The sequence below is a fragment of the Rhodnius prolixus genome, unplaced genomic scaffold (assembly GCF_049639745.1).
Source record: "Rhodnius prolixus isolate KJV_2025 unplaced genomic scaffold, Rpr scaffold_1, whole genome shotgun sequence".
Classification (NCBI taxonomy): domain Eukaryota; kingdom Metazoa; phylum Arthropoda; class Insecta; order Hemiptera; family Reduviidae; genus Rhodnius; species Rhodnius prolixus.
The window spans coordinates 11,617,895-11,643,241 of record NW_027411581.1 but is presented as its reverse complement, the minus strand read 5'-3'; the positions used below and the strand labels follow the sequence as shown (position 1 = coordinate 11,643,241).

General features: G+C 31.0%; 3 protein-coding genes across 11 annotated transcripts in view; 1 reads left to right on the top strand and 2 right to left on the bottom strand.

The window, feature by feature from the left end:
• Positions 1-2,064, bottom strand: part of osa (trithorax group protein osa) — a 188,051-nt gene extending 185,987 nt beyond the window's left edge. For 4 of the 5 annotated variants that reach the window (XM_074128717.1, XM_074128736.1, XM_074128738.1 and 1 more), the window contains exon 1: positions 776-2,063. In XM_074128717.1, the coding sequence (XP_073984818.1) occupies positions 776-1,612 (837 nt within the window). In that variant the 5' untranslated portion in view covers positions 1,613-2,063. Of the gene's footprint in view, positions 1-775 lie in introns of all 5 variants that reach the window. The other variant, XM_074128711.1, reaches the window with a different exon arrangement.
• A 242-nt stretch (positions 2,065-2,306) lies between these two features.
• Positions 2,307-9,260, top strand: jagn (jagunal). Its single transcript, XM_074128821.1, has 4 exons — positions 2,307-2,547; positions 2,842-2,983; positions 3,056-3,271; positions 5,479-9,260. The coding sequence occupies exons 1-4, from the start codon at positions 2,459-2,461 to the stop codon at positions 5,605-5,607; spliced, it is 576 nt and encodes a 191-aa protein (XP_073984922.1). The 5' UTR covers positions 2,307-2,458; the 3' UTR covers positions 5,608-9,260.
• Positions 6,662-25,347, bottom strand: part of LOC141454483 (katanin p60 ATPase-containing subunit A-like 1) — a 28,400-nt gene continuing 9,714 nt past the window's right edge. The window contains exons 1-10 of one of the 5 annotated variants that reach the window (XM_074128761.1): positions 19,147-19,194; positions 18,994-19,074; positions 16,480-16,655; positions 15,355-15,514; positions 14,414-14,822; positions 12,637-12,816; positions 12,113-12,255; positions 11,927-12,033; positions 11,078-11,204; positions 6,662-10,981 (exon numbers count right to left, since the gene is read on the bottom strand). In XM_074128761.1, the coding sequence (XP_073984862.1) occupies positions 10,783-10,981; positions 11,078-11,204; positions 11,927-12,033; positions 12,113-12,255; positions 12,637-12,816; positions 14,414-14,822; positions 15,355-15,514; positions 16,480-16,655; positions 18,994-19,052 (1,560 nt within the window). In that variant the 5' untranslated portion in view covers positions 19,053-19,074; positions 19,147-19,194 and the 3' untranslated portion in view covers positions 6,662-10,782. Of the gene's footprint in view, positions 10,982-11,077; positions 11,205-11,926; positions 12,034-12,112; positions 12,256-12,636; positions 12,817-14,413; positions 14,823-15,354; positions 15,515-16,479; positions 16,656-18,993; positions 19,195-25,347 lie in introns of those variants that run through there. The other 4 variants (XM_074128768.1, XM_074128760.1, XM_074128745.1 and 1 more) reach the window with 4 other exon arrangements.

Sequence of the window (25,347 nt, the reverse complement as noted above, 5' to 3'; positions counted from 1 at the left end):
TATCCAAGTAAATGAGACTTCTTTTTTCATTCAATGACTTAAAATCACCATACGGTGTTAGAAGAAAAAAAAAATTAAAAACCGAATTCAAAAATGAAATGATTAAATGTAATGCGAATCATTTACCCAAAATAAAATTTAACCAGAGGTATAACAAATAGAGCGTCGTTAGCAAAAACAATTGTTCTTATTTCCCGAAGTCTAACCTAAACTATACTATATAAAACGAAAAAAAAATAATTAAAAAAAAAACGGATTAAGACTGATTTAGCAAATGTTAATTTAAAAAAAATTGTGACACAAAAGAGAGTCCTAGACTATAAATTTTAGGTTAAATAAAGAACAATAACCACGTTTCAGAAAAATGCTTTTTGATTTTAGTTTTTTTTTTATTTATTCAAGATCTTTAGAAAATGATTCTCTTTACGCTTTTAAAATGTATGATCAGAAGTAATATAAAATAACCCCAAAAAATAAAGACACTTTTACACATCCAGATATGAAAAACGTGGAAAGCAATGTTCACAACTGACCATATAAGCCTGATTTAATTTCAAAAGGCTCTGATTATCACTAATTTAAAAATCTCAAAAAACAATATCTAACACTAGTAAAAATGTGCACAACGAATATTATTTAATTACTTCTTACTCATACATACAACGAACTAACCTCTTCCAGTAAAAAAAAATAATAAAATCATTAATAAATTGCTGGTTATAAAGATAATGAGAGCCACAAAACTAAATTATTGAAAAAAAGAATTAGTACTTACTGGAGGGGCTTGGTTCCTGTATGGAGCAGGCTGCTGAGGATACGGGGCCATCGGTCTGGGTGGAGGCCAGTTCTGATTATATCCCATATTTTGAGGTACTTGATCACCAGACTTACCCATTCCATAATCACTGTAACTATTCTGATATCGGTGGGCAGAGTTGGACGATTGTAATAACTGATTTAGAGTAGGCGTGGGACCTGTCGGCGGCGATATACTCTGTCCGGACATGAACCTCTGCTGTTGGGAATGCGGAGGAAAACCAGTAGAAGGTATTGGGCCTCCACTGGGAGGTCTTGTCGGAACAGCAACAGGCTTTGATCCGGGATACGGATGTCTCATATTAGGATTAAAATGTCCATAAGAATTACTTTGATGGTGCATGGAATCCCCGCCCATATGCATAGGATTCCCTGCATCAGGGTGCACATAATTTCCCCTCTGCGGGAAAGGCAGTCCATATCCTTGCATGTTTTGGCTACCTTCAGGTGGTCCCTTCCCAAAGTTAACATCACTAGCACTTTGTTCAGAATTATGTTGATAAGATTTTTCCGCGTTATTAATTTTACCACCACTGTCCTCGGAACTAACATTTTGCTCACTATTGTTAACGGGAGGGCCAGATTCTTGACGATATTGACTCATGTCTACGGAGATATTATTTTGAATAGGTTTTTTACCTTTTACACCTACTACATCGGTTCCTAGAATAGCGCGACAATTACTATTATCAGTTCCATTTTGGAAACTATTATTTGCGGATAATGGAGGCTGTTCCTGCTGAACAATTTCCCGATTCACGTCATTTTGCTGGGGTTCAGCTTGCGTTGCAGCCATGTTAGGCAGAGCCTCTATCGCTGCCAACACCCCGCCACTCCAAACACATCTAGCTTTTCCTTTACGTTATACCGAAAATGTTCGAAAGCCACTTCACTGAAAACCATATTACTCCCATCACTTATTCACACACATATTACTGGCTTCATTTGGGCCAGTTATGAACAAAACACTTCGAGAAAACCGACACATTTTTACACGGCACAAAACACTATTTCGCATTTCTACATCAATAGATGGATAGCGCGAAAGGAGGTTAGGGCAGAAAGGTTATTATGTTCCTCCGCGACAATAACAAAAACCACATCTAATAGAATTGTTGTTGCAACTATAGTTACAAAATAAAATACAAATAATCACTACAATGTTAATATGTACTATAAACAATAAACTGAGTACCTAACACATTAGCGAGGTTAAAAGGCTGTACAGTGGGAACTACTTTCTCTGAGCAGCCATGCTAGAGGAATGATTGTCCACAAGTGTAATACAACGTTAATCAATGTAGAAACTAAATTTATTTATAGCCCTTAAAAAAATATAAAGATACTGTCTTAACAACATACAAAAATTTAAAAAATATTTTACTTAATTTTTGAGGCTGCTAGAAAGTAAAATATATTTTATTTCTTTATAAAAGTTCTAATTTGGATCTTATATGATTCATAATCAGGTCACCAGGCAGCAGCACTTTCCAAATCAAACTGGAATATGAGAAAGTAGTGAGGGAATGGAATTTTGTACACGTTTTACATAATGATATCACTAATTCCTATAAATACTTGGTACAGCTTGTTGACTTTACTTTGAGTGAAACATTTTTTTTTATTTTTAAAAATTATTTAAATGGCTTCACGAGGCGGTCCCATGATAACAGGTACCGATGGTAATGATTTTTCACATAGACAACGAATTGCAGCACAATATCAAATAAGGTTAATTTTCAAAATGCTAACTCAATAAATTTAAGTGGAAAACGCTATCTTTCCGACTTGCAGTATCTTGATTCAAGGAGAAGTAGGAGTAGTAGAATCGCTCTAATTTAAAAATATATACTTTCCTTGAGGTTATGTCTGGTTTATATTTAGGAAGGTTCCTTCCCATGTTAGTTCTTATCAGAATTAGTTAAAACAAGGGGTGTCTTCATTGAAGTATTTCATCACTGGCAGAGTTAATAATTGTAAAATCATGGAAACTCAAAATAATAATTTTTCTTTCAAAATTTTTAGTGCACAAAATAAGTCAAGGCTCAAATATTGCATTTTCTTTCACTACCTCCTCTTTTTTGCAATGCTAGCGAAGTTATCGGCTGATATTCTAGATAGACTTGATATATTTATTTTAGAAATTGAAGAACTTCAAATTCCTAAGGTATGTAATCAGATATAATAACATTTGAATATATAAATTTGCATCGTCTATCTCAAATTTATCATTTTCTAGCCTTTGATTTGGGAATATGCTTGGTGTATCAGCTTGCTTTGTTCATTTCTGGGCCTTGCTGCAGCCAGAAAGAATAGAGTTTCAACGATGCAGAAATACATGATTGGAATTGGCGTTTTTGGTTTATTACCAATAACTTATGCTACCATCTATTACATCCCAGACGTATGGTATTACATTAGTACTGGAGAAAAGGAGGGTATTGTTCTCTGGCAGGTTCGTATATATTAAGATTTAGTAGTCAGTGTCCTTTAGAACTTATAGAAGACCCAAATTTTCAATACTAAAATTATAAATCCAGGAAGTTTTAGAATATTTGTGGAGATACCAGTATGTCAGCAATATGTCCCAAAACTGTCTTCATAATAATTTCTTCTAAAAACTCCTTTTATTACAGTGATCATGTGATTATTACAGTGGTAAACTTTGAAAAAATAAATGCTTCAAATCGTAACATTGTCACACATCATTAACACGTCTTGTGTGATAATGTTATAAGGAGTAAAGAGTGTAAAATTGTATCTTCTATCATTACCATAAGAGTTGTGTTGAATGAAATTCTTGCATTTTTTAATTTTTAATTAACTGTTTTATTCATACATTTTATTGTTTTGAACATCTGATGTTATCTGCTATTCCAAAAAAGATGGAGTAGTTGAATTCCCTTTTATGTTTTCGATTTTGTAAGTAACTTGTTGAAGTTATGTTACGCCTGCTCTACACCTCCACCCGTACGCTAAATATAAAGCCTGATGATTTTCCGACTCAGAACGCAAGTTTATTCTATTTCTGTTTTTTAATTTCATCCATCCTCAGAGGTGATTAATCAGTTTGGTGTAGAGAATTGACGTCACTTGAAGAATTAAAGTCGAATTATCTAAACCAAACCGATTAATCTACCTCTGGTATAGATGGAAGTCCAAAACCGCCTAGGAATAATAAACATACGTGCTACGAGGGGTTAAATCAGTGATATTATCCATCACTGCGAACCTAATGCATTTACTGTCTTCTATTTGCTGATAGTTCTTCATCAAACATGCCTTCATCAGCCTTTTTTTTTTTTGAAAATGAAATCACAGTTGATTTACTGGTTTCTAATTTTGTAGTTTCTTAGTACTCAGTTTTCTAATTTAATCTACTCTCATTCCCAAATGGCTAAATTCTCCCCTTATTTTAGTCTGTTGTCTATTTTTAAGGGCAATTTTTATTTTTTACAGGCAACATTAAATTTAGAATTAAAAAAGACAAACTTTCTTAACATTCTATCTTTTCCTTTGAAAACAATTGGAGAGGTAGAGGATTTAGTTTTTTATTTTCTCCTTTAAAAAAAATCCGAAAGAGAGTTATCTTCAATGTATTTGCAGCCGAGGACTCCTAAATTCTAAATTGAAAGGGTTTAAAGTATGCGGAGAAGTTATTTTTCGGTAATAGATAGAGAAAATCTTTTGAAATATTTTTCTTTTAGTTTTAGGTGCCATCTTTACTGTACATCACATGGATTTCTTTAGGGTTGGATATATGTTATAACCGTGTACTAACTGAACGAACAGTCCCTGAACCGTAGAGTAACATTATTATTAATAATATTATTATAATATATTATTATTACAGCCTGTGGCTGTTGTCAAAATAAGAAGTTTCTCTCCAGACTTCACGACCTGACTTTTAGAAAACAAATTACTTATTTTTTGCTCTCTCTGCTGAAGCACTCCTTCCAAAGATAACTGCGATATTTTAGAAACTGAAAGGGTATAACTTTCTCCATTACAAGATGACTGCTCAGATATCAAAATCCCTTCTGGACAACGGCATCACTGCTTCTCTAATTCTCTTTTATTTCTGTCACCAAATTGCTTCATTATTAAATAGCAGTTTTAGTGACATAGAGTGGTGTTGAGAATCCGATTCTATTACCATTCCGCTCTCATTACGTTTTATTCTAGCGTTTTCAGGAACAAAAAGAAATTCTGCACATTACACGACTAAGCAAGGTCTTTGAACCTTCCTCTTAATTCGTTCACTCTTTTAATCTCGAGCAAAATCTTGACTTGATCTGAGTGCGCAGCTTGACTTACTAAAAATATTCTCTCTTCTTTCTAAACTCCCTGGCAATCTTACAAATGGTAGCATGCAATTACCAAAGATCCTATCCTGAAAACCGTACCCATACTTCTAAAAGCCCAGAGCTTCTCCCTTCTTACTAAAATTTTTGAAAGGCCGTAAGAAATAGCGAAGGGAATTCAATAAAACTTAACAGACTAAATTCATGGTTTTATTTATGATCTTAAGGTACCAAAACTTTGGAAACCAGATTGTTCATCCCTTGATCAATCAGAATTTTTGTTTTGTTTCATTCTTTTTAATATGTATATATATTATGCCTATCATTATAAGATAATACAATTAGTGTAATTTTACAGGATTACCCTTATGGTATGCTGTGGTATGCGTTCATTTTACCAGCATTTCAAGTGCACTTGTTCTCCTTATACTTCGCTAACAATCTTATTATTGCATGGAAATCTCGAGGTACTAAGAAAATAGATTAATTATTTTTTCTTTATTTTAATGTTTCTTTTTAAGATTTTTGTCATTATTAAATTTTAATTTAACATTAAATAATTTGGGGATTTTATTTAGTTTTGATTAGACAAAAAAAAAATCATAAAATATTGGCTTTAGATTTGTAAATAAATAATTAAATTTTAATGGCTCAAATTTTCCTTTGTTTTCGAAGAATTCATTTCTGCAAAAATGTCCGTCTAACCTTGCTGATGTATACATTCTAAATTATAAATTTTCATGATTTTTCATTTTATGCAAATATTTACTTATAATTTTGTTTCATGAAATAAGTATAGCCAATAGCTTATACTAAGGAATTATATAGCAGAAGCTTTAAGTTTTTAACTATTTTCGGTTGATCATCTAATGACGCTGTATATATAATTAATGTTTGTATTAAAATGACATAAATTGTGCCGCCTCTTTTTATCAAATATCTAATAACTATTCTTCATATAATTTTTTGAGTCCCTTGCTTTGTTTCGAAACAAATTGTAATTTACTTGGCATCTTTTTTTTTTGTTTTTAAACTACCAAATTAATAATTGTTTCTTACACTACAAGAAACTTTAAATATTACCTTGTCATGTAATCAAGTTTCTAAATTCTGTACCTAACTTCCACTTGTTAAAAATGTTGCCAAATTAATTTAAGAGTATTATATAAATGGTCCGAGTTCACTTTAATTAAGTAGAAAAAAGTAATTAATATTTCTTCATTTGATATAAATGACAATTAAATAAATAAAATTTGAAGCGGACCACATAACCAGTGATCAGATTTTATACACAGATCAATTACATTCAGGCAGCAAAATATTTAAAAATATAAATCAATTAAATGTTGAAAAATTATTGTTATATTTTGGGGTTTATCATATCAACTAGGATGCATTTAACATAAAAACGAAGGGAAAATGTATTATTGCAGTATAAAAATAAAATAATTATAAATATTTTTTTATGGAGACGCTAAATATATTTTAAACAAAAGCAATACGAACAGCTTCTAAACATGAGAGAAAGATAAGAGGATCTATTTAAAGTCCAATAATGTAATGGCATATATATTTGTATAGATATATACAGAAATATTGATAATGAAATCTGTATCGAGCTAGATTATTGTACAAGAAACAGAAAATAATGAAAATGTACATATGTACATAATGTACTGTAGAAATATGTGACCCAAGAACATTATTTTATATATAATTTTTTCACATCTTACTGGGCAAGCCGTTTTTGCTAGTTTGTTTTTTTAATATATGTATACAAAACATATATCATCGTATTTAACTCAAGAGTAATTTATTGTGACAAAAAAGTTTTTTTTTAGAGTTTCTTTAATGAAACGTGACTTTAAGTTGTAATCCTGCATGGTTTCTTAATAGTTTCGAATCAAGCACCAAAAAACTTATATCCTACCACAATTCTGAAGGCAATGTGGGCAAGATCTGTTTTTTAATTCATGGTACTAAGAATTCATTATACTTTCGTTAAGTATTTATTATAAGGTATTTTGTCATTTTAAATGTGAAAATTGCCCTTATCTTACATTAATTCCAAGCCAAACATCAAAAGAATAAAATTTCCACCGGTGTAAAGACAAAAGAGCTGTATCTCAAAAAATTTACAAACCAAATTGGCTTTTTTTCTTTCTTTACTGTCTAGTTTATTTAACTATTTTATTGTTTACTTAAAAAAGTCTTAGTGAAATTGTGTGCAGCTCTTGTGATTTGCTCTTTTCAGTACAAATTGTGATACTTTTCTTTCCGTTACCGTCTGTAATCATGTTGAATTACTTATTAATATGAATTTATACTGTGAGAGTCACAACTAATTTATTGAGTCAAAAGACCAGAACTTAAAAGACACATGCTAGTGCGACTACTAAGGCTGACAATAAAAAATGACCCTAAACCATAAGTTACTGTTTAAAACGCACTTCTGAAACCGTTCTGGGTTTGGGAACTTGAACTGAGCGAGTCAGCCAAGCATTCCAATATAGCATTCAAATTCTACAGTTTAATTCAAAATCGTTCGCTGAATAACTAATTCTCCACAGAAAGTCAAATAACTCCATATAAAATATTTCCCATACCGTTCATCATAGATCGCTTCAAAATAATTATTTCTCACGTAACTCTAATCGCCTCTTTCATTCCTTACGGATTCCCATGGCCACACAATTTCCTCGATGTTTGATTTCAGTATTTGAGTAGTGAACTTCACTATTAGGTGATGTTTCCTGTCACTACACTTATTATAAACTAATTTCTTAATAGGATGAAAAAATAATATGAATCAGTAACCAAAAAGAATGAAGAACAACTAATTTCTTAACTTTATCCTAAATATTTTCGAATAAGATGAACGAATTCTAAAACAATAAATGATTTTTTTCTGAAATTTTATATCACTCTTATTACGGAGAAAAGTTCGGAGGATTTATTTATCTTATTTTGGACTATAAATAAGTTAATGTCGCTTGCGGAATTGCGGAAACCGATGCCAAAAAGAAAAAATCAACTTTTTATTTTTGCATTACTATTAAACAATCTGTTCATGAATCTATCAAAATTGTTTATTGGACTCGTTGCGAGCCCGTGCTATTCACCTATCCATAATTCATTTTATTTAATTTATTTGAATTTTTCGTAAACCCAGTAGATGTTCTATACTCACAATAAATCTATAACTATTTTCCCGGCTGTGTACTTACTCTATTTTAATGAAATCTCTTACAATATGTAATGAACATAGTAAAAAAAAAAACATAAACCTAATGTATATACATACAGGTTATTTAATAATTAGTTTTAATATATTTGCAATAGTATGTACATTTTAAGACAATATAATGTTATTGAGAAATAACAACAAAAACAAAAAACAGTAATAAAGTGCGAGCTTTCAGTATTTTTTAGAAATCCTAACAGTTCAATTTTTAAGGATTTTAAGGATTAATATTATTGTATCTGAATTAAATTGTATATATTATTATATAAATTAAATATCATCTTATGTACATACATTTATTGCATATGTGTTCTTAGATGTAACAATTACAAACAAAACAGTAATAACAATATTTATGAAAGAAGAAAAAGTATTAGTCAATTCACTCAAACTGATTAGTTATTTTAATAATCTACTGAGAGTGAATTTTCCTATAAGGAAAATAAATAGATGAATTCCCTGCTTTAAGAAGCAAAAATAAATAAATACAAAATAATCAACAAAGAGCTTCACGTAACTGCTCTAATACTGTTGCTGCAGTACTTTTTAGGTATTTTTTTAATAGTGTTTAGAAAATATTGTATTAAATTTACTTTAAATATAAAACCTATGTAATAAATACATTGTTAATAAGAAACATTAAAAAAAAAATCTATGGTTGTGTTTTAGGTCTTTGCCTCATTTTTTGTTTTGTTTATTAGGAGTAAAATTGTTATTAAATGTTGTGCCTAATATTGTAAAATAAAAAGTATAAAAAAATTAAAAAGTGAAAAGGAATGTTTAGTGATAAATAGAGAGAAATTGTAATGGAATGTAAATAAAAAAGTCTGTTTAGAAATAAAACTGTAAATTATATATTTTACGGGAAGTGATCTCAGAATATAAATTTGCTTTTATTTGGCTTTTTGAATTTAATTTATATTTTGGTAATTACAAAATTAGTTCCTGACCTGCTATCAGTAACAAAATAAAAAAGATTGAGTGATCAGAACTTTAACTTTTAAACAGGTACAGATTCAGGAAATTGGATCTGCTTTATGGATAGTTTAAGACAGTAAAGCACAGATCCTTTAGTTGATAAGTGGATAAGGTTTTAGAGGTTGTCTACGGCTAGGACGTCTAACTTTTGAACGACCCGAGAGTGTAATTCACTAGAAATAACTGCGAAACATTTTGTTAATGCAATTTTCTCGGGCTGTTAAGACAGCTTTGAAGGCCTTGGAATAGCCAGTTTCACCAAAGCTAGTAAAGAATTTAAAAAATCATTCAATACAGTAGAAAGATGACGATTGGCAAAGGGAGATACTTCTTATTCTGTGGTACACTGTCTGATAGTTGTTATTGGGTTGCCTGAACTAAAGAATGAAAATACTAGAAATTTGACATGAGATGGCACCAAATTACAACAAATAAACAATGAATAGAAAACAATAAATATAGTCAAGCCAGTGAAAAGAATCCCCTTGACATTGTTAAGAGAAATAAGGACGATTTAAACGACCTACTGGCGCTGATTACCATACATGCACCAGTGGCCCGCCACTTGTTGGACATGAAGTAAGTTGTTACTCTGGTACAATAGTGTGATTGTAGAGTACACAAGGTCTTGCGAACACTACCTTGAAAGATGTCCTTTTCCTTTTTTACTGAGATAATTTTATGATGCCGTCTCTCACAGATTTGAAGAAGTACTGCAACCCGCATGCGAGGTTTAAGCGGTACCAATGGGAAAGATGAGTGTGAGTAGATTATGATTACGAGGAGGATACGGACAGTATACATTGATAATTTATGCCCTCTTTCTGAGGGCAGCAGTTGTTTTGTAAACAAATCTGATTTATTTTTCAAATAATTTCTTCAGTCCTTGAATTTTATTTATTTGGTTTCAATTCCAATATTTCTTAACAAATGAAAATATAGTGAACAATAATCAAATGTAACAAGATCACAGAATTTTCAACATTACACACATGAAATATTAACTTTCTAATATAACGTAAAAATTAAAGTTTTTTTTTCCTTTTAATACTAACGACTTTAATTTTACAAAATTTAATCTTTATAATTTTTTTTCCATTATTTTTGTTTTTTTTTTTTTCTGGTTCAGTCTTTCTTGCACCATCATTGCACCCTTAATGACAAGTAGCTGGACATAACTTGCGCAACCTACCAACTTTTAAGTCTATCATGCATAAATGCACAATAAATCAAAGTACAAAATCATCAATTATGAACGCTCAATGTCACCACAATTTTTGCTGCGGTTTTAATTTTTTTTTTCTGCAGGAACATTAAGCAGCAATATTATAATTTTCTGTTCTTGGAAGTGACCTCAAAAATTATTTTCAAACAAGTTTTGCTCCAGCTAATTTTGTTCTTTCAAAACAAAAGCAGTTGATAGGTTTAAAATAATCAATATCAGCAGGATCCAAATTCTTCTACCCACGTTTTATATCTGGTTACATCTTTTGCGCTTACACTGGCTCGACATTTTGTTAATGCTTCTTTGAAATCAGCCCCAGTTACTGGTAAATCAACTTCGCTTTTCTTCAATTTTTTTATCTCTTCTGGTGATCGTCCCATTATTTTCTTTCTAACGCTCATCATAGCTGCATCTCTGAAATAAATAACAATAATAATTAAAAAAAATTTTTTGTTCTATATTTGATTAAATATTATTTCCAAAAATCATGAATATTTAAGAATAACTTACCTGCAAACATTTATTATGTCCGAACAAGTATATCCTTCCAATTTTTTGGATAAATCTCCAAATTTAAGATCTTGATCCACATCGAGATTTTTTAAACACAATTGAAGCAATGAAATCCTTGTTTCATCTGAAAAACGGAAACAGATATAAGCACGCTGATTTCTTCCATCGTAGCAACAACACATGGTTTTAATATTCCTTGCTCACATTTACTTTACTTAAACAAGTACATCTTCTAATTGTTAGCCAATTCTTCAAATTTTAGTTTTCGATCCAATTCAAAAAATATAAAAATATGCGGATAAGATCCAAAAAAATATAACTAATTTTTATAATAATACATATTTTGTTCACGTTAATGATTGCATTATCTTCGTAATAATTAAGGAAATATATTTCTTCCCCAAAAAAGCACGCTTTAGACTCATCACCGGCCCAGAGATTCCACAGCATCAATCCAAAATTGATTAGCTGATTGCCCCGTTATGACGAGAATATCTCTATAAATGTTTTGCCCTACAATTGTATTTATTCTGTTAAGGCTGAATATTATTGGGCTCCACATGACAGAAATGCCTTCAGCAGAGTAAGAAAAAGAACTTCTTATTCTTATAATGATGTTAAGGACGGAGACCTAGTTTCACTCAAAAATCTAAACACCTTCTGCAGAAAGTAATTGAATTAAACATAAAGATTACATGTTTCAAATAAATATCTTTTAATTAAAAAATTTTATATAAATGTATCAAGGATATAAATAAATAGTGTTAAACATAAATAGTTTTAATTTGCATTAAAAATACAAAATAAATAAATATCTAAACCTTACAGATATAGCATAAAACCTACCGTCAGGTAATGGTATAAATATTCTTTTTTCAAATCTTCTTCTAAAAGCTTCATCAATATCCCAAGGATGATTTGTTGCAGCCAGGACCATTATGATTTTATCGTCACTTGAAAATTAAACAACAAACTACCAGTCAATCATGTTTCATGTTACATTTCTTACCAAAAAAAAAATAAATAAAATACCTGCCAGAATTTATTCCATCCATTTGTATCAAAAGTTCTGCTTTAAAACGTCTTGATGCTTCATGTTCAGAGTCAGTACCTCTTTGCGAACAGAGTGAATCAACTTCATCAATAAATATGGTGCTCGGAGCGTAAAATCTAGCCTAGGAAAGCATGTATGGTTTATGAATTTAATTCTATAAAAACTTTATTTATATATGTGAAAGTACTAGCAACAAGAAACTTTTTCCTGATAGTAGTTGCTGAAAGTTAAATCAAAGACGGCTAAAGATTTTCAGAAACAAATTCAACCATTTTCTTTTCTTTTTCAGTAATAGTTCCTTTTGAAGGCAAAAAGTCACATCCCTAATTGCTATTAATGATATAGCTGTTGTGTTAAAAGAATTGTTCACTAAGCATCGGTACTTCTAAAATACGACTTTAGGCTTTACTCGTAGTAAAGCCTAAAACTAGCCTTATCATCCTTTAAAATCTATTCTTATTATCCTTAATGTATTCATGCTTAAATAAATAAATAAATTTACCATCTCGAAAAGCAGTCTTACAAGTTTCTCTGATTCGCCACGATATTTCGAAGTCAGTGTCGAAGACGAGACATTAAAGAATGTCGTACCACATTCTGTGGCCACGGCTTTAGCGAGCATTGTCTTCCCAGTGCCTGGAGGACCAACCATCAACACACCTTTCCAAGGTCTTCGAATACCCTGCCACATAAAGTAAAAACATTTTTATACTATATCAGTAAACTACAGAAACCATTAAGGTAAGCGCTATATAATGACAGAATACAATTTCTACTTCCTAAAACATGAATCAAGCCCTTCAGTAACGCAATAAAAAACAGAAGTTTTTATAATACTAATTAATTAAAAAAAAATTATTTCTTGAACGAACGGATCTTAAAAAATTGTCATAAAAGGCACTAAGGCACCTATAGTGCAACACCAATAAAAAGGTGGCCTTTCTATCTTACTAATAGTTATGACGTAGGATAGGAGAAGCTGCAGATACTTAAATTGAAAGAGGTACTTCGCTGACGATCAGATTCTGATTGCTCAAGATGAGGAAGATATTAATTACATGCTGAGAAAGCTGTTGAATATGCAAAGTGGGGCCTAGAAATCAATTTTGACAAAACAGAATATATGACGGCAAACCCTGTTAATGAGTGCATGATCGATGGCCACAGATTGAAAAAAGTACTGAACTTCAAGTACCTTGGTTCTTATCTCCAATTGGATGGCGCGTCGGATCTGGATATAGAAAAACGGGTGACTAGTGCGAGGAAAGCTGATGGAATGTTAAAGCCTATCTTATGGAGCAGCAATATCCAGATGAAGACCAAGCATCTAATATATAATGCAATCGTCCAGAACATACAGCTCTATGCTGCGGAGACCTGGACGATTAGCGAGAAGTTACAGAAAAAAATAGCTGCGACAGAAATGGGGACCAGAAGAAAATCAGAAAAGGAACATGATATCTCTCTGACCAAAGTCTTTGAAAATTGAGCTTCATTGACGCGATTGAGCAGTATGCAGAGACTGGTATCAATGCACAGTTTCGGAGGATTTAGAATCGCAAAACTGATGAATGGAGCACAAACCTTGAGTTGAGCGAGTTGGTATTTCGACCTCCTCCACAAAGTTCACAGACACATTCTTTGTGTCTTGGTCAGTAGTTCCCTCAGATAGAGTAACTTTTAATACTCTATATCAAATAGAATTATCGAAAACCTTTTTTAACGAGCATTATATTACCCACTTTGTGCCACTGAAGGCGGATTGTGAGTTTTTTTAGTGATATGAAATGGAAAAATATTTATTTATTTATGTTTAAATTAAAATATTTTATTTTTATAGCAATCGATCATTGTGCAGCTCTGATTATTCTCTAGTATTTAATTTTTCTACACAATGTTAAAAAACATGATTTTATACTAGCCAAGTTTTACTTCATAGTTATTTATATTTTGACTTAACTAAAACAGGTATCTCCAGCTAAAAAATACTTAAATGGGACTTCTAATTAAAATAGTACCAACTTTATTCACAACAGGATATTGCTTTAAGCACCTACATGGCGGAGGAAATAAAAAGGACATTAACAAAAGCAATGAGTAGTCTAGAAAACTTTTTCACCAATAAATAAAATTATAACAAATTATTCAAAATAATTTACTTTCCCAATTTAATTCATTTACTTCCCATTAATTTCTCTCTTTTCTTAATATCTAACTTATCTCTTTTCATCTTAATAATAATAATAATAATAATAAAAACTTAAATTCAGTCTTCTAACCTTGAAATAATCAGGTAACAGCAATGGTAAAACCATCGCCTCTTGCAGTACCGCCTTCGCTTCGGTCAATCCAGCTACCTGAGTCCATTTAATATTCGGATCTCGCTGTAATATATCTTTCTCTAAGCTTTCAACTAAGTGCGTCTCATATCCAACGGCATGAAAGACTCTTTCCTCCTTCACTTCATCATCTCCACCCCCTTCATGTAAATCTAGATTTTCTTTTACATTGTATTCTTTCTTATTTTCTTTAAGATCGTCTGTTTCTCCACCACTACCACTGCTGGATTTCTTTGTTAACGGTCTAGAAGATCTGCGGTCACGTCGATATGCTGTTCCAGATACTCCCATGATTGATGGTGTGCTCTCTACTTTTGTTTTTGGAACGCTTCCTTGATGTGAATTGAATCTGCAAAAAAATGTACTTATTTACTAAAATAAAAAAAAGTCAAGTAATTCCTATTTTTGAGGGTGCTTTACGTCAGTACCAAATTAAATGGACGGTAGTAATGTAAAGAAAGCATAATTTACAATAAATTTTCTACATAAAACATTAAATAAAATCGGAAAATAATTTAAATTCAAGGTTATGATCCTTCAAAGGAAGTGATTTTCTCTAAAATGGCTTTAAAGATTTTTCTAAAGGTTTAAGTACAAACTTAGAACTTTTACTTAATGAATTATTTTTTCAGAATATTCGATATTCTGAGCTGATTCTTTCTATTGCCACTTAAGTAAAATTTCCGTTTAATTAATTTGCAGGTGGGGTTAATGAATTTAAACAGTAAATTAAAAATCTCACTTCTAATAATGTATATTTATCAAAAAGATAAGAATTGCTGGAGTAATAGGAGTATGTTTTATTGGAGTATGAACTCCTTTAATTTCAATACAATCGACTTATTTAAGTATAACTTTGCTCGATACGCTTTTAATCATACCTCGTTTTAGAAGAGATGGCTGGCAGTGAAGGCTGAAGTTCAGGATCTCTTTTGCGTAACGACGCAACCCATTTGTTGGTCACAACACCAGAATTGGGAGACGTATGTCCATGACGTGATTCTTCTTGGGTCTGCACCTCTGAACAATATATTCTTCTTCCTTATGGCATATTTTACCATTAAAACAAACATGCAACAAGGCTCTACATAAATTCTACCGCTTGTTCTTTTTCCAAACGCATGTCCTTTCTGATAATAGCTAGATGTACAATATTGACTTTAAAAATAATATTCAAGGTTAGATTAATAGTTTTAAACAAACTTCTAATTAAGAGGTATGTGAATAAACCCTTTTAACAAAATTTACTTCATTAGCAGTAATAAAAAAAAATTAAAATTTATCATGAGAATAGAGAGGGCAAAAGATAATCTACCAATTATTTAATGGTACAAAAAACATTTTTTAGCTGTAATGTCTCGATGAATGATATCCGCCAAATGTTCCAAAAAAATAAATCTACAATTTTATTTTAAATTAACACAGAATCCACCTCTTTCCTTTGACAGGGACTCTCAATTCAATTTCCATCTGCTTAAGTAAATCTGAGAAGCTGATAGACCCAGTAACACGAAATAATGCCGCCTTCTCAAGTACTCAAGTAAGTTAATTAAATTCAATTTTGCCTTTTTAAACGATATAGTTTCACGATATGGTAGATTACTTTAAGCCAAAAAGTTTTTCTTCTACGTTAAAATAAAATTAAAACATACAATACAAAAAGAGCACTCCAGCATTATTACATTTTGCACTTTGAGAAAGAAAGACATACAGAAACTGGGAATTCAGTAATTAATTCAAGATTTCATTTTTATTCAAAAATGTAAGCCATAAATAATGAATTATTTTTTCTAAGTTAAAGCTGGCAAAAAGTGGCATAACTCGAATAAAAAGAAAAAATTACTCAGTAAATACTTGGTAAGAAATTAAAAAATGTTGCCTTCAATCTAAATAAATATATTTTTCATTATAAATATAAAAAGGGAATTAAAAACATAAGCACACAGGGTAAATATGTTTAAATAAATTAATCACAACATTATTCCATAGATTTTTAGCATATTTACCTTGATTTCTAGAAGTTGGCTGAGTAGGGCTAATATGTTGCTGACGCCGAATGGTCCTAGAGGGTCTGGCAGTAACTTTGGCAAACGAAATCGGAGCAAAACTGTCAAGCATGATGGAGTCCATCATCTGAGCTACTTGATGAAAACTGTCTCTACTACCGGCAGTTCCGCTGGTCCTGAAACAGAATAGGCACTGAAAGTTAATATACATTTTAATTTAACAAAAAAAATATATATTATTTATTATCTGAAATAGCATTAATTATTTTTTTCTGACATTTTAACATTCAACTCAGCTCTGAAGGCAGTAATTTCTTTTTTTAGGATCGTACATTGGAGGATTTCTCTGCTAAAAATATTTTGGATATATTCTAAAATTATAAAACATTAAGCGACTCAAGATAAGATTTGCAAGGCTACTGCAATATTCGCAATCAGCGATCACATTGCATTTCGGATCACACTATGATTGTAAACCTTGCTGAATGCTTGCTGCTAAATTTAATATTTTTTTTCTTTGCAAGATAAGCGATACGTCCTTTGTAACATAAACCGTGAGACATTTCTTGTTATAGAATGGCAAAGACTTCTTGACAGTACCTTCTAGATAGGGTTTGTGAACTACGTATCCGTCCGATTGGTTACACTTGTCTGAGTATTATATTAATTCTTAAACTGATGGTTTCAAATTTAAAAGAAGGACAGGCACTAATGTTGTAGTGGGAAACCACTAGCAGTTTTTTCGGAGAATGGGAACCGCAAACCATGACTCTTCCCACCATTCTTCGTAATATTTCGCATAAGCAAGTTTGGAGCTCAACTTCTAAAGCATGCTGCGCTGAAGCCACTAATGATTTTATTCAAGATAGTTTTTCGAGTCAAAATGCCAAGAGGATTTCGGAAAATGAGGAGACTTATAGATGGGCAAAATCAGGAACCTAAGCTGAGCTATTGTTGACTTTATCAGTAGTCAGCTTCGAGGAATGGACTTACTCTCAGTATTCATCCCTGCGGATGTGCTTAGTTATTTGTCGGGAATCTAGAATGCTAATAAGAGTCCTTACAGGGCTGGGAGCTAAGGACCAGCCAGTGTTTTTGGATCCCTTAATGGGCATTTCTAGGAGACGTAGCTACAAACTTGTCACGTACCATACTTCATTAGTAGAGTTTTTGAGGCATTAGAAGAAAATCACTCCTTAAATGACCGATTTTTAGATTGAGAGATTAGATTTTTGTCCTAAGCTTCACTGTATTATTTTTAAGCGAGAGATTAGGGTTAGCATCAATATTCCTGTATCAGTGATCTATTACCAGTGAGCTTGATCCATTACCACACTTCGAATATAATTCACACATTAACATAGACCGATGTCAGGTTGCTTCAAACATAAAAATAAACTAACTAGAAAAAATAACATGGATTATTTACTTCCAATGATTTCCCCCGGCTCTTTTTTAGTTTCAATTATTTTAATCACTAAAAAATAATTTCATTTATTGGATCTTCACTTAGTTAGAAATAAGAACTGGTAGATGCTGCAGCTAAGTGAACCAAATGAATAAAATGCAAATTAATATGATATAAAAAAAATATCTTAATTAGAAAGATGTCAAAAAGATTTTAATTATAAATGAAAGCAAGTTTTTTTTAAGAAATTATAATCCAAAAAAATGCTACAGCTTTGTAGCTCCTATTAAGTATAAACGTGCTCTTTTGGTACACTATTTTACAACCAAAAAGATATAAGATAAAATTAATCTGTGTTACAATCAAATATTATAAAATTTAGTTATATTTGATTTAAAGAAATTTAAAAGAACCTTTACAAGCCCCATACATTAAACATCAGCTAAAGCTGGTTGATATATTGTTTACATCAAGTATCAATTCTAAATTTTTTATTTCACTAGAGGTAATTTTTTTTACCCACTGATGAGAAGAACATCAGTCTAACTACTATAAATAATTATATTAAGGAAATAGGAACAAAAACAAAAGAGACATTTTTTTAATATGAAGCCATCAGCTGCAACTCAGCCCATGGATCAATAACATGGAATTCGGACCATCTCCTTTTCTTTGCAGTAGGCAAATGCAGAGACAATGCAGTTCCATTATAAATTATTCAAAACAAAAACCATGTAATGCTGAACATAAAAAAAGATAAGCCTTAATTAAAATGCGAATTCATTTGGTACATTCCTAGAATTTTTTTTTTTTTTTGAGTGTTCTTACGTGGAAACAATTGGAAATATCACGATAAATTTATTTTATAACTGTTAAATCTTTATTTTGGTTTGTTTATGAATTCAAATAACAATTCTGGATATTGCAATTACTTGTAATATTTGGAAATTCAACCTAATTATTCTAATGCACTTAATTTTTTAAAATATAAACTAAAAATTTTACTTATTGATGATAAGTCATAAGAGAGTTTCAAATTATTCAAGCAAACAAAATAACTGGCGCTCACTTATCTTAGAAATGGTGGGGGCAGAATATTATCTTACCTAAAAAATGGGTCATTTAAGAACACCGCAAACGGATCTCCAAAACTAAAAAATGCCATTTTTGTTTTACACCACTAAAAACTGGAATAATAATAATTTACTAGCACACAACAGAAAAAACAATACTATAATAATAAACCATGAAATACAGACTCTTTCTAAGAAGTAACCTTTAGCATATAGCCACTAGCCAGCTGATTGACTAGGTTGCCATGGCAATGAATAAACCAAAATCAATATTTGAAGATAACAATATTAAATATTGTTAATTTAAATTTTAAATTTGAATGAAACATTTTTGATTTATTAGTTCTTTTAATCAATCTGACGATATATTATTCGTAAATTTGTTGCAAAAATATTGATAACACTATACTGCAATAACACAACGCTTAAGGAGAACTTATAGCGATAGCTAATTGAAAGTTATGTCAGGCAATTTTATTGATCAAATCCAAACCTGCCTTCTTTTCCAAATTAGGTTTGGTTAACTAAAATAAACTGCCGGCCTCCGGAGAGTTTTCTTTCGTTAAAGAGAACATTGCCAATTACTGTATAGTGAGCTAGCTGCAAAGGCTCCTAGTTAAAGTAATTCTAAGAGCAGTATGGAACCCGGGGATCTCCGTGAGAATCAATTACACTAACCACTGAGCTAACCTCTTCCCTAAGAGATTTTATACACTAAAAGTCACTAAATTGCAAATATCCTATCAGATCATACCTGTATCTAATGAATTATTATTTTGATGAAGCGGTTACTAAAACTATAAGCGCATTCTAGCAGAATAACGATGAACTACAAATAAAAGTTTGGTTACAAATGCCACCAATAGATCGTGTGGCCAGGTAGATTTTTTAAATTACAAGTTCACTTTTGAGACATTCATGTCTAGCATTTATTTGGTCATATTTGACAAACTCAACTGACAAGGTCGTTTTTTAAACGTTTTCTTCTCTGATAAAGAAGTATTCAATTTTAAGATTATTTGAATCAGTTAGGCATGGAGAAATTCTATCAGTAAAATTATTAACAAGCTAATGAATAAAAAAAATATTATGCTTGCAATTACTATACATTTTATTACTTATTAAAATAAATGTGTTTCAAAACTAAATTACCAAATATAAAAAAAGTAAGATAAACAAAATTCATGAGACCAAACTAAATGCAAAATAAACCAATTAAATATTGATAAAAAGTGTCTTAAATTGGGCTTTTAATTTAATTTTAATTTTAAAATAATTAGGCTAGGTATGGCCATGGAAAACTAGCAGACGTAATAACTTAAGTAATAACTGTTTAATATAACCAAGGCGTTAGAAAATAATGTTAAAAGGAAACTAATAGGAAATTTCTGGTAAAACTTGAAAAGATTTTCTATTTTTCACTTTTTCATAAAATTCACTTTCCAAGTCTGGACATGCCAGAGATACAATGTAGGAAGGAAAAAAAGAAAATTTCAAGTGAACTTAGGCAAGATTTACAATATTTCTCCCACCTATATGAACTTCTACCTCCAAAGCTAACCGACCTAATTAGTATAATATAGCCCTGGCAAAGAAGAAGAATATTAGAAGAAGAAAGAGAGAAAGAAACTTCTAGTGAAGCTAGACAACATTTACCAGTTTTTCCATGAAATCTGAACTAGTCCTCCCATAACTAGCTGATATAATGTGTTTAATATACCCCTGGCACCTAAATATTATATTAGGAAAAAAAAAGGTTACGAATTTCTAGTAAAACTAACAAAAATTTAACATTTCATAAATTTTTTAAGAACCTCTAACTACAAAAATAGCCAAACTATTGTGTACCGAAAAACCATGACACAATTATATAATGTTAAAAAGAAAAAACTAAATCCACCCAAGATATTCGATTTCACCATTTTTTTATAAAACATTTACTTTCAAAATTAGACGACCTAAAGAGTATAATCAAGCAGTGGTAAAAATATAGTAAGTTGGTACTAAAAATAAAAAATATCTTCTATAACCAAACCAGATTTCCCACTTCTTCCCTTTTTTTAAGAACATCTACTTCCAAAACTAGCCGACCTGATGTGTATGATCAAACCCTGTTCTAAATATAGAATGTTAGAACTTAGAAATAAGGAAATTTTACTAAAACTAGACCAGATTTCCCATTTCTTCCCTTTTTTAAGAACATCTACTTCCAAAACTAGCCGACCTTATGTGTATGATTAAACCCTGTTCTAAATATAGAATGTTACAACTTAGAAATAAGGAAATTCTACTAAAACTAGACCAGATTTCCCATTTTTTCCCTTTTTTAAGAAAATCTACTTCCAAAACTAGCCGACCTGATGTGTATGATCAAACCCTGTTCTAAATATGGAATGTTAGAACTTAGAAATAAGGAAATTTTACTAAAACTAGACCAGATTTCCCATTTCTTCCCTTTTTTAAGAACATCTACTTCCAAAACTAGCCGACCTGATGTGTATGATTAAACCCTGTTCTAAATATAGAATGTTACAACTTAGAAATAAGGAAATTCTACTAAAACTAGACCAGATTTCCCATATTTTAAGAACATCTACTTCCAAAACTAGCCGACCTGATGTGTATGATCAAACCCTGTTCTAAATATGGAATGTTAGAACTTAGAAATAAGGAAATTCTACTAAAACTAGACCAGATTTCCCATTTCTTCCCATTTTTAAGAACATCTACTTCCAAAACTAGCCGACCTGATGTGTATGATCAAACCCTGTTCTAAATATGGAATGTTAGAACTTAGAAATAAGGAAATTCTACTAAAACTAGACCAGATTCCCCATTTCTTCCCATTTTTAAGAACATCTACTTCCAAAACTAGCCGACCTTATGTGTATGATTAAACCCTGTTCTAAATATAGAATGTTAGAACTTAGAAATAAGGAAATTCTACTAAAACTAGGCCAGATTTCCCATTTCTTCCCATTTTTAAGAACATCTACTTCCAAAACTAGCCGACCTTATGTGTATGATCAAACCCTGTTCTAAATATAGAATGTTAGAACTTAGAAATAAGGAAATTCTACTAAAACTAGACCAGATTTCCCATTTCTTCCCATTTTTAAGAACATCTACTTCCAAAACTAGCCGGCCTAAACTGTATGTTCAATCCCTGGCATAAGAGTAATACACATAAGGTCGGCTAGTTTTGGAAGTAGATATTCTTAAAAAAGGGAAGAAATGGGAAATCTGGTCTAGTTTTAGTAGAATTTCCTTATTCCTTCGTTCTAACATTATTTATTTTGGCCAGGGTTTGATCATTCTCATTGGACCTTTTTTTAAAAATAATATTTACTATTAAGTAGGTTTTATTTGAAGCAATATTTGTTTTTTCACCAAGGCGAAAGTAAATCGTAGTCAGAAAATTGCTGCCCCCGATCTAAGTTCTTAGTTTGGAGAGATGTAAATATTGTTCATTTCTAAGTAGTAGCAAGGACTTGTAGATTGAGGTGGTCGATGTAAAATAGAAGTCACACGTGATTCGAGCTGAGTATAGCCAGAAAGGTTTTATACCAACTTGCGCCCTACTTCACTATTCACGATCGGTCACGATATCACAACTCACATCTGACCCCAATCTTTTCCTTATTATTTTTCTTATACTAATTTAAAATTATAAATACGTGAAAGTAGCCTAATAACTCGTGATGAATTTATTTTTGTTAGTGCCTTGCATTAACCGAGTAATTAATTTTTTTTCTTTTGATTGCTTGCCATAATTAGCGAGTTGAAAAATAAACATTATCTTTGAGCATTTTGAACTTGAAAAGTAAGATTTGCTTAGAGGTTTTGTACAAAGCCATCCGAAATGCAATTACAGTGATAAATGCATTTATTATGAACGTTTGAGGTTCAACTGGCATTGGAGAACAGTAGATGACTCTAACTATGGTCACTGTTTGTGAAGTAAAAGGTCTTCTTGGGAAGCTATTACCCAGCACCTGCACTTGCGTTCTGAATGATTACTTAACTGACAGACATTTTCAAATCATCTTAAACATTTTTCTGTACAACCAGAAGAGCCCAAGAAAGTATTTTAGCTTGTTTCCACTTCGAATGCACAGCATTCTTAACTTACGTACCTTAGAATCCTATACCCCCACTATTACCTTCGCTGACTACATTGCTACTTTCATCTCACCCTGATTCTCTTTTATTCCTGACTCCAATCTTTGAATTGAACCAATCTTTTCGATCAGTACTCTAATTCCAGCAGCTATGTGCGGTATCTTAGACCAGAGACTTACTTGGAATGAGACCTACCAATTTGAAATGCAAGAACCCTCATTCGACTTACTCTTTCTACTATTCTAAACCTTCTAACTCACTAATTTTCTTCAAATACCAAATATGCCTTGTCTATCGTGGCCACAGATTGAAATATTACATCTTTAAAGAACTGTTGTAGAAGAAGAAGTGGTAGTGTATTTAAACAAAAAAGAAAAAGACAATTGTTTAATATATCCAAGGATGGTGAAGCTGCCTCAAAGTATTGTAAGACGATAATGCAACGCGAATTTTACAATATCTTTCTTTAAGAGATCAATGTCACCCTGTATTTAATTTCATCCTTGAGGAACGACTTTCTTTCTGTTTTATTTACTATTACTAAACATTGAGAAGCTTCTTTATTTATTTTTCTTTTGGAATGTAATTTTACTTTGAAATAAAGGCAAGGTGATATTATTTTAATGTAAAGTACATCAAAGTTATTAATACATTTGAAGAAACTTGTCTAGATATTAAATAATACTGTGAATGACGAATAAACTTATGAATGACTTGGTTTCTGTTTCCTATTATCAAGAAAAATTATAATGAGTCATTAGGTCAATATGATTAAATCACAGTCAAAAACACCAAAAGCATATCAAAACGCTTTGCGAATATTATTTTCGTTTGTATATCCAAATTTAGATTTTACATAGATATAATACTATGTAATCTTTTATTTTTTATAAAAGTAAAATTTTAATATATTATTTCAATTTGGTTATTTAAAATGAATTAAATTAATAAAATCTGGTGTAATGGCGCGCGATTTTCCGTTAATAATTATTGAATAGTGTGAATTGCGTTAAAAAAATTTGTGTAAATGGTCACACCAGTTTTCATTTTTAATAAAAATATTTTCTTTCTTCTATTAAACATCTATTTTTTCCTTGTGAGTAATACTAATCACTACACCTGTAATAGAGTAGGAAATGTATCAAATTTTAGCGATAAGCTAAATTGTCTGACCTTAAGTCGTTGATGACTCAAACACGCCACCTCAATTTCCGTTTAGAAATGTGAGAGACTGAGCATATAATCCGCAACATTTTCTTGCATGATAAAGAAAATATGACCAGTTTATTTTCCAAGAAATAGTGCTCTACAGATATGAATTAACATTTTATGTAATAGTTTTCAATTTTAAATGTTAGTTTCATTCATTCATTAAATTTACAGCAGAATATGGTTTGCCTACTTTTTTTTTGCAACTACCTGTCTGCAACGTCCTGGTTATTTGATAACAAGGGAAGACGAAAAGCGGAGAATTTTTTTTAAATCGAGAACTGTAATGAAAGAATATGTAGAAAATGTATTGACAGTGCTGGATAGTATCGTTTACTTTTATCCGCAAGTATCTTTTCTCTACCTTCTGTGGACACTACATTCATACTACAATTTAAATGTACACCGTGCAAGGGAAATGTCTCATCCAAGATTCCTCTGAATTTTTTTTTTTTCGCAATATTACTTATTATTATTAGACTTATTACAAGATTGCTGCTTGCAAGATTGCTTATTACAAGTGGTACAGGTAAAGCATTCAAATTCAAACAGCAACGATACATAGAAGTCAACTCTCCTTGCCTTACCTAAAAGATGTATTACGTTCGAGATTTTCCTATTTATACCGTGCTTCACAGCACTATTGTTTCAAGATATGACAAGAATATTCAAATGAAACATGTTTACTTTATTTTCACAACGCATTAATTTTTCTTATCTACAATTTGAGCTAAGTAGGCTCTGAATTTCTAGATGTATAGCTAAGAATGAACTTTTATTAGTTGATGTCTGCAACCAATTGGAATGTCAAAAAAGGAAATAAATTTTGCAAAAGCTATATTTTACAAAAATAATTTAAAATAAAATTAGATTAATTAACAGCAATTAGTAAAGCGAAATAGTAACAGTTTTGAAATCCGTGACCTGGGACGTCAAGTTAAAACTGAATTATTAATTGCACTGAAAAAAAGAAATATTAAAGATATTAATTGCACTTTTATGAACAGCTTCATGTAGATTTTTACATACAAGCTTTAATTATTTTTTTTTCTTTTA

What these genes read in the sequence shown, in the direction of transcription:
- jagn (XM_074128821.1), top strand. Translation starts at nt 2,459, where the DNA reads ATGGCTTCACGAGGCGGTCCCATGATAACAGGTACCGATGGTAATGAT. An exon ending in AAGAACTTCAAATTCCTAAG is followed by an intron (nt 2,984 to 3,055) that starts GTATGTAATCAG and finishes ATCATTTTCTAG; the next exon opens with CCTTTGATTTGGGAATATGC. An exon ending in AGGGTATTGTTCTCTGGCAG is followed by an intron (nt 3,272 to 5,478) that starts GTTCGTATATAT and finishes GTAATTTTACAG; the next exon opens with GATTACCCTTATGGTATGCT.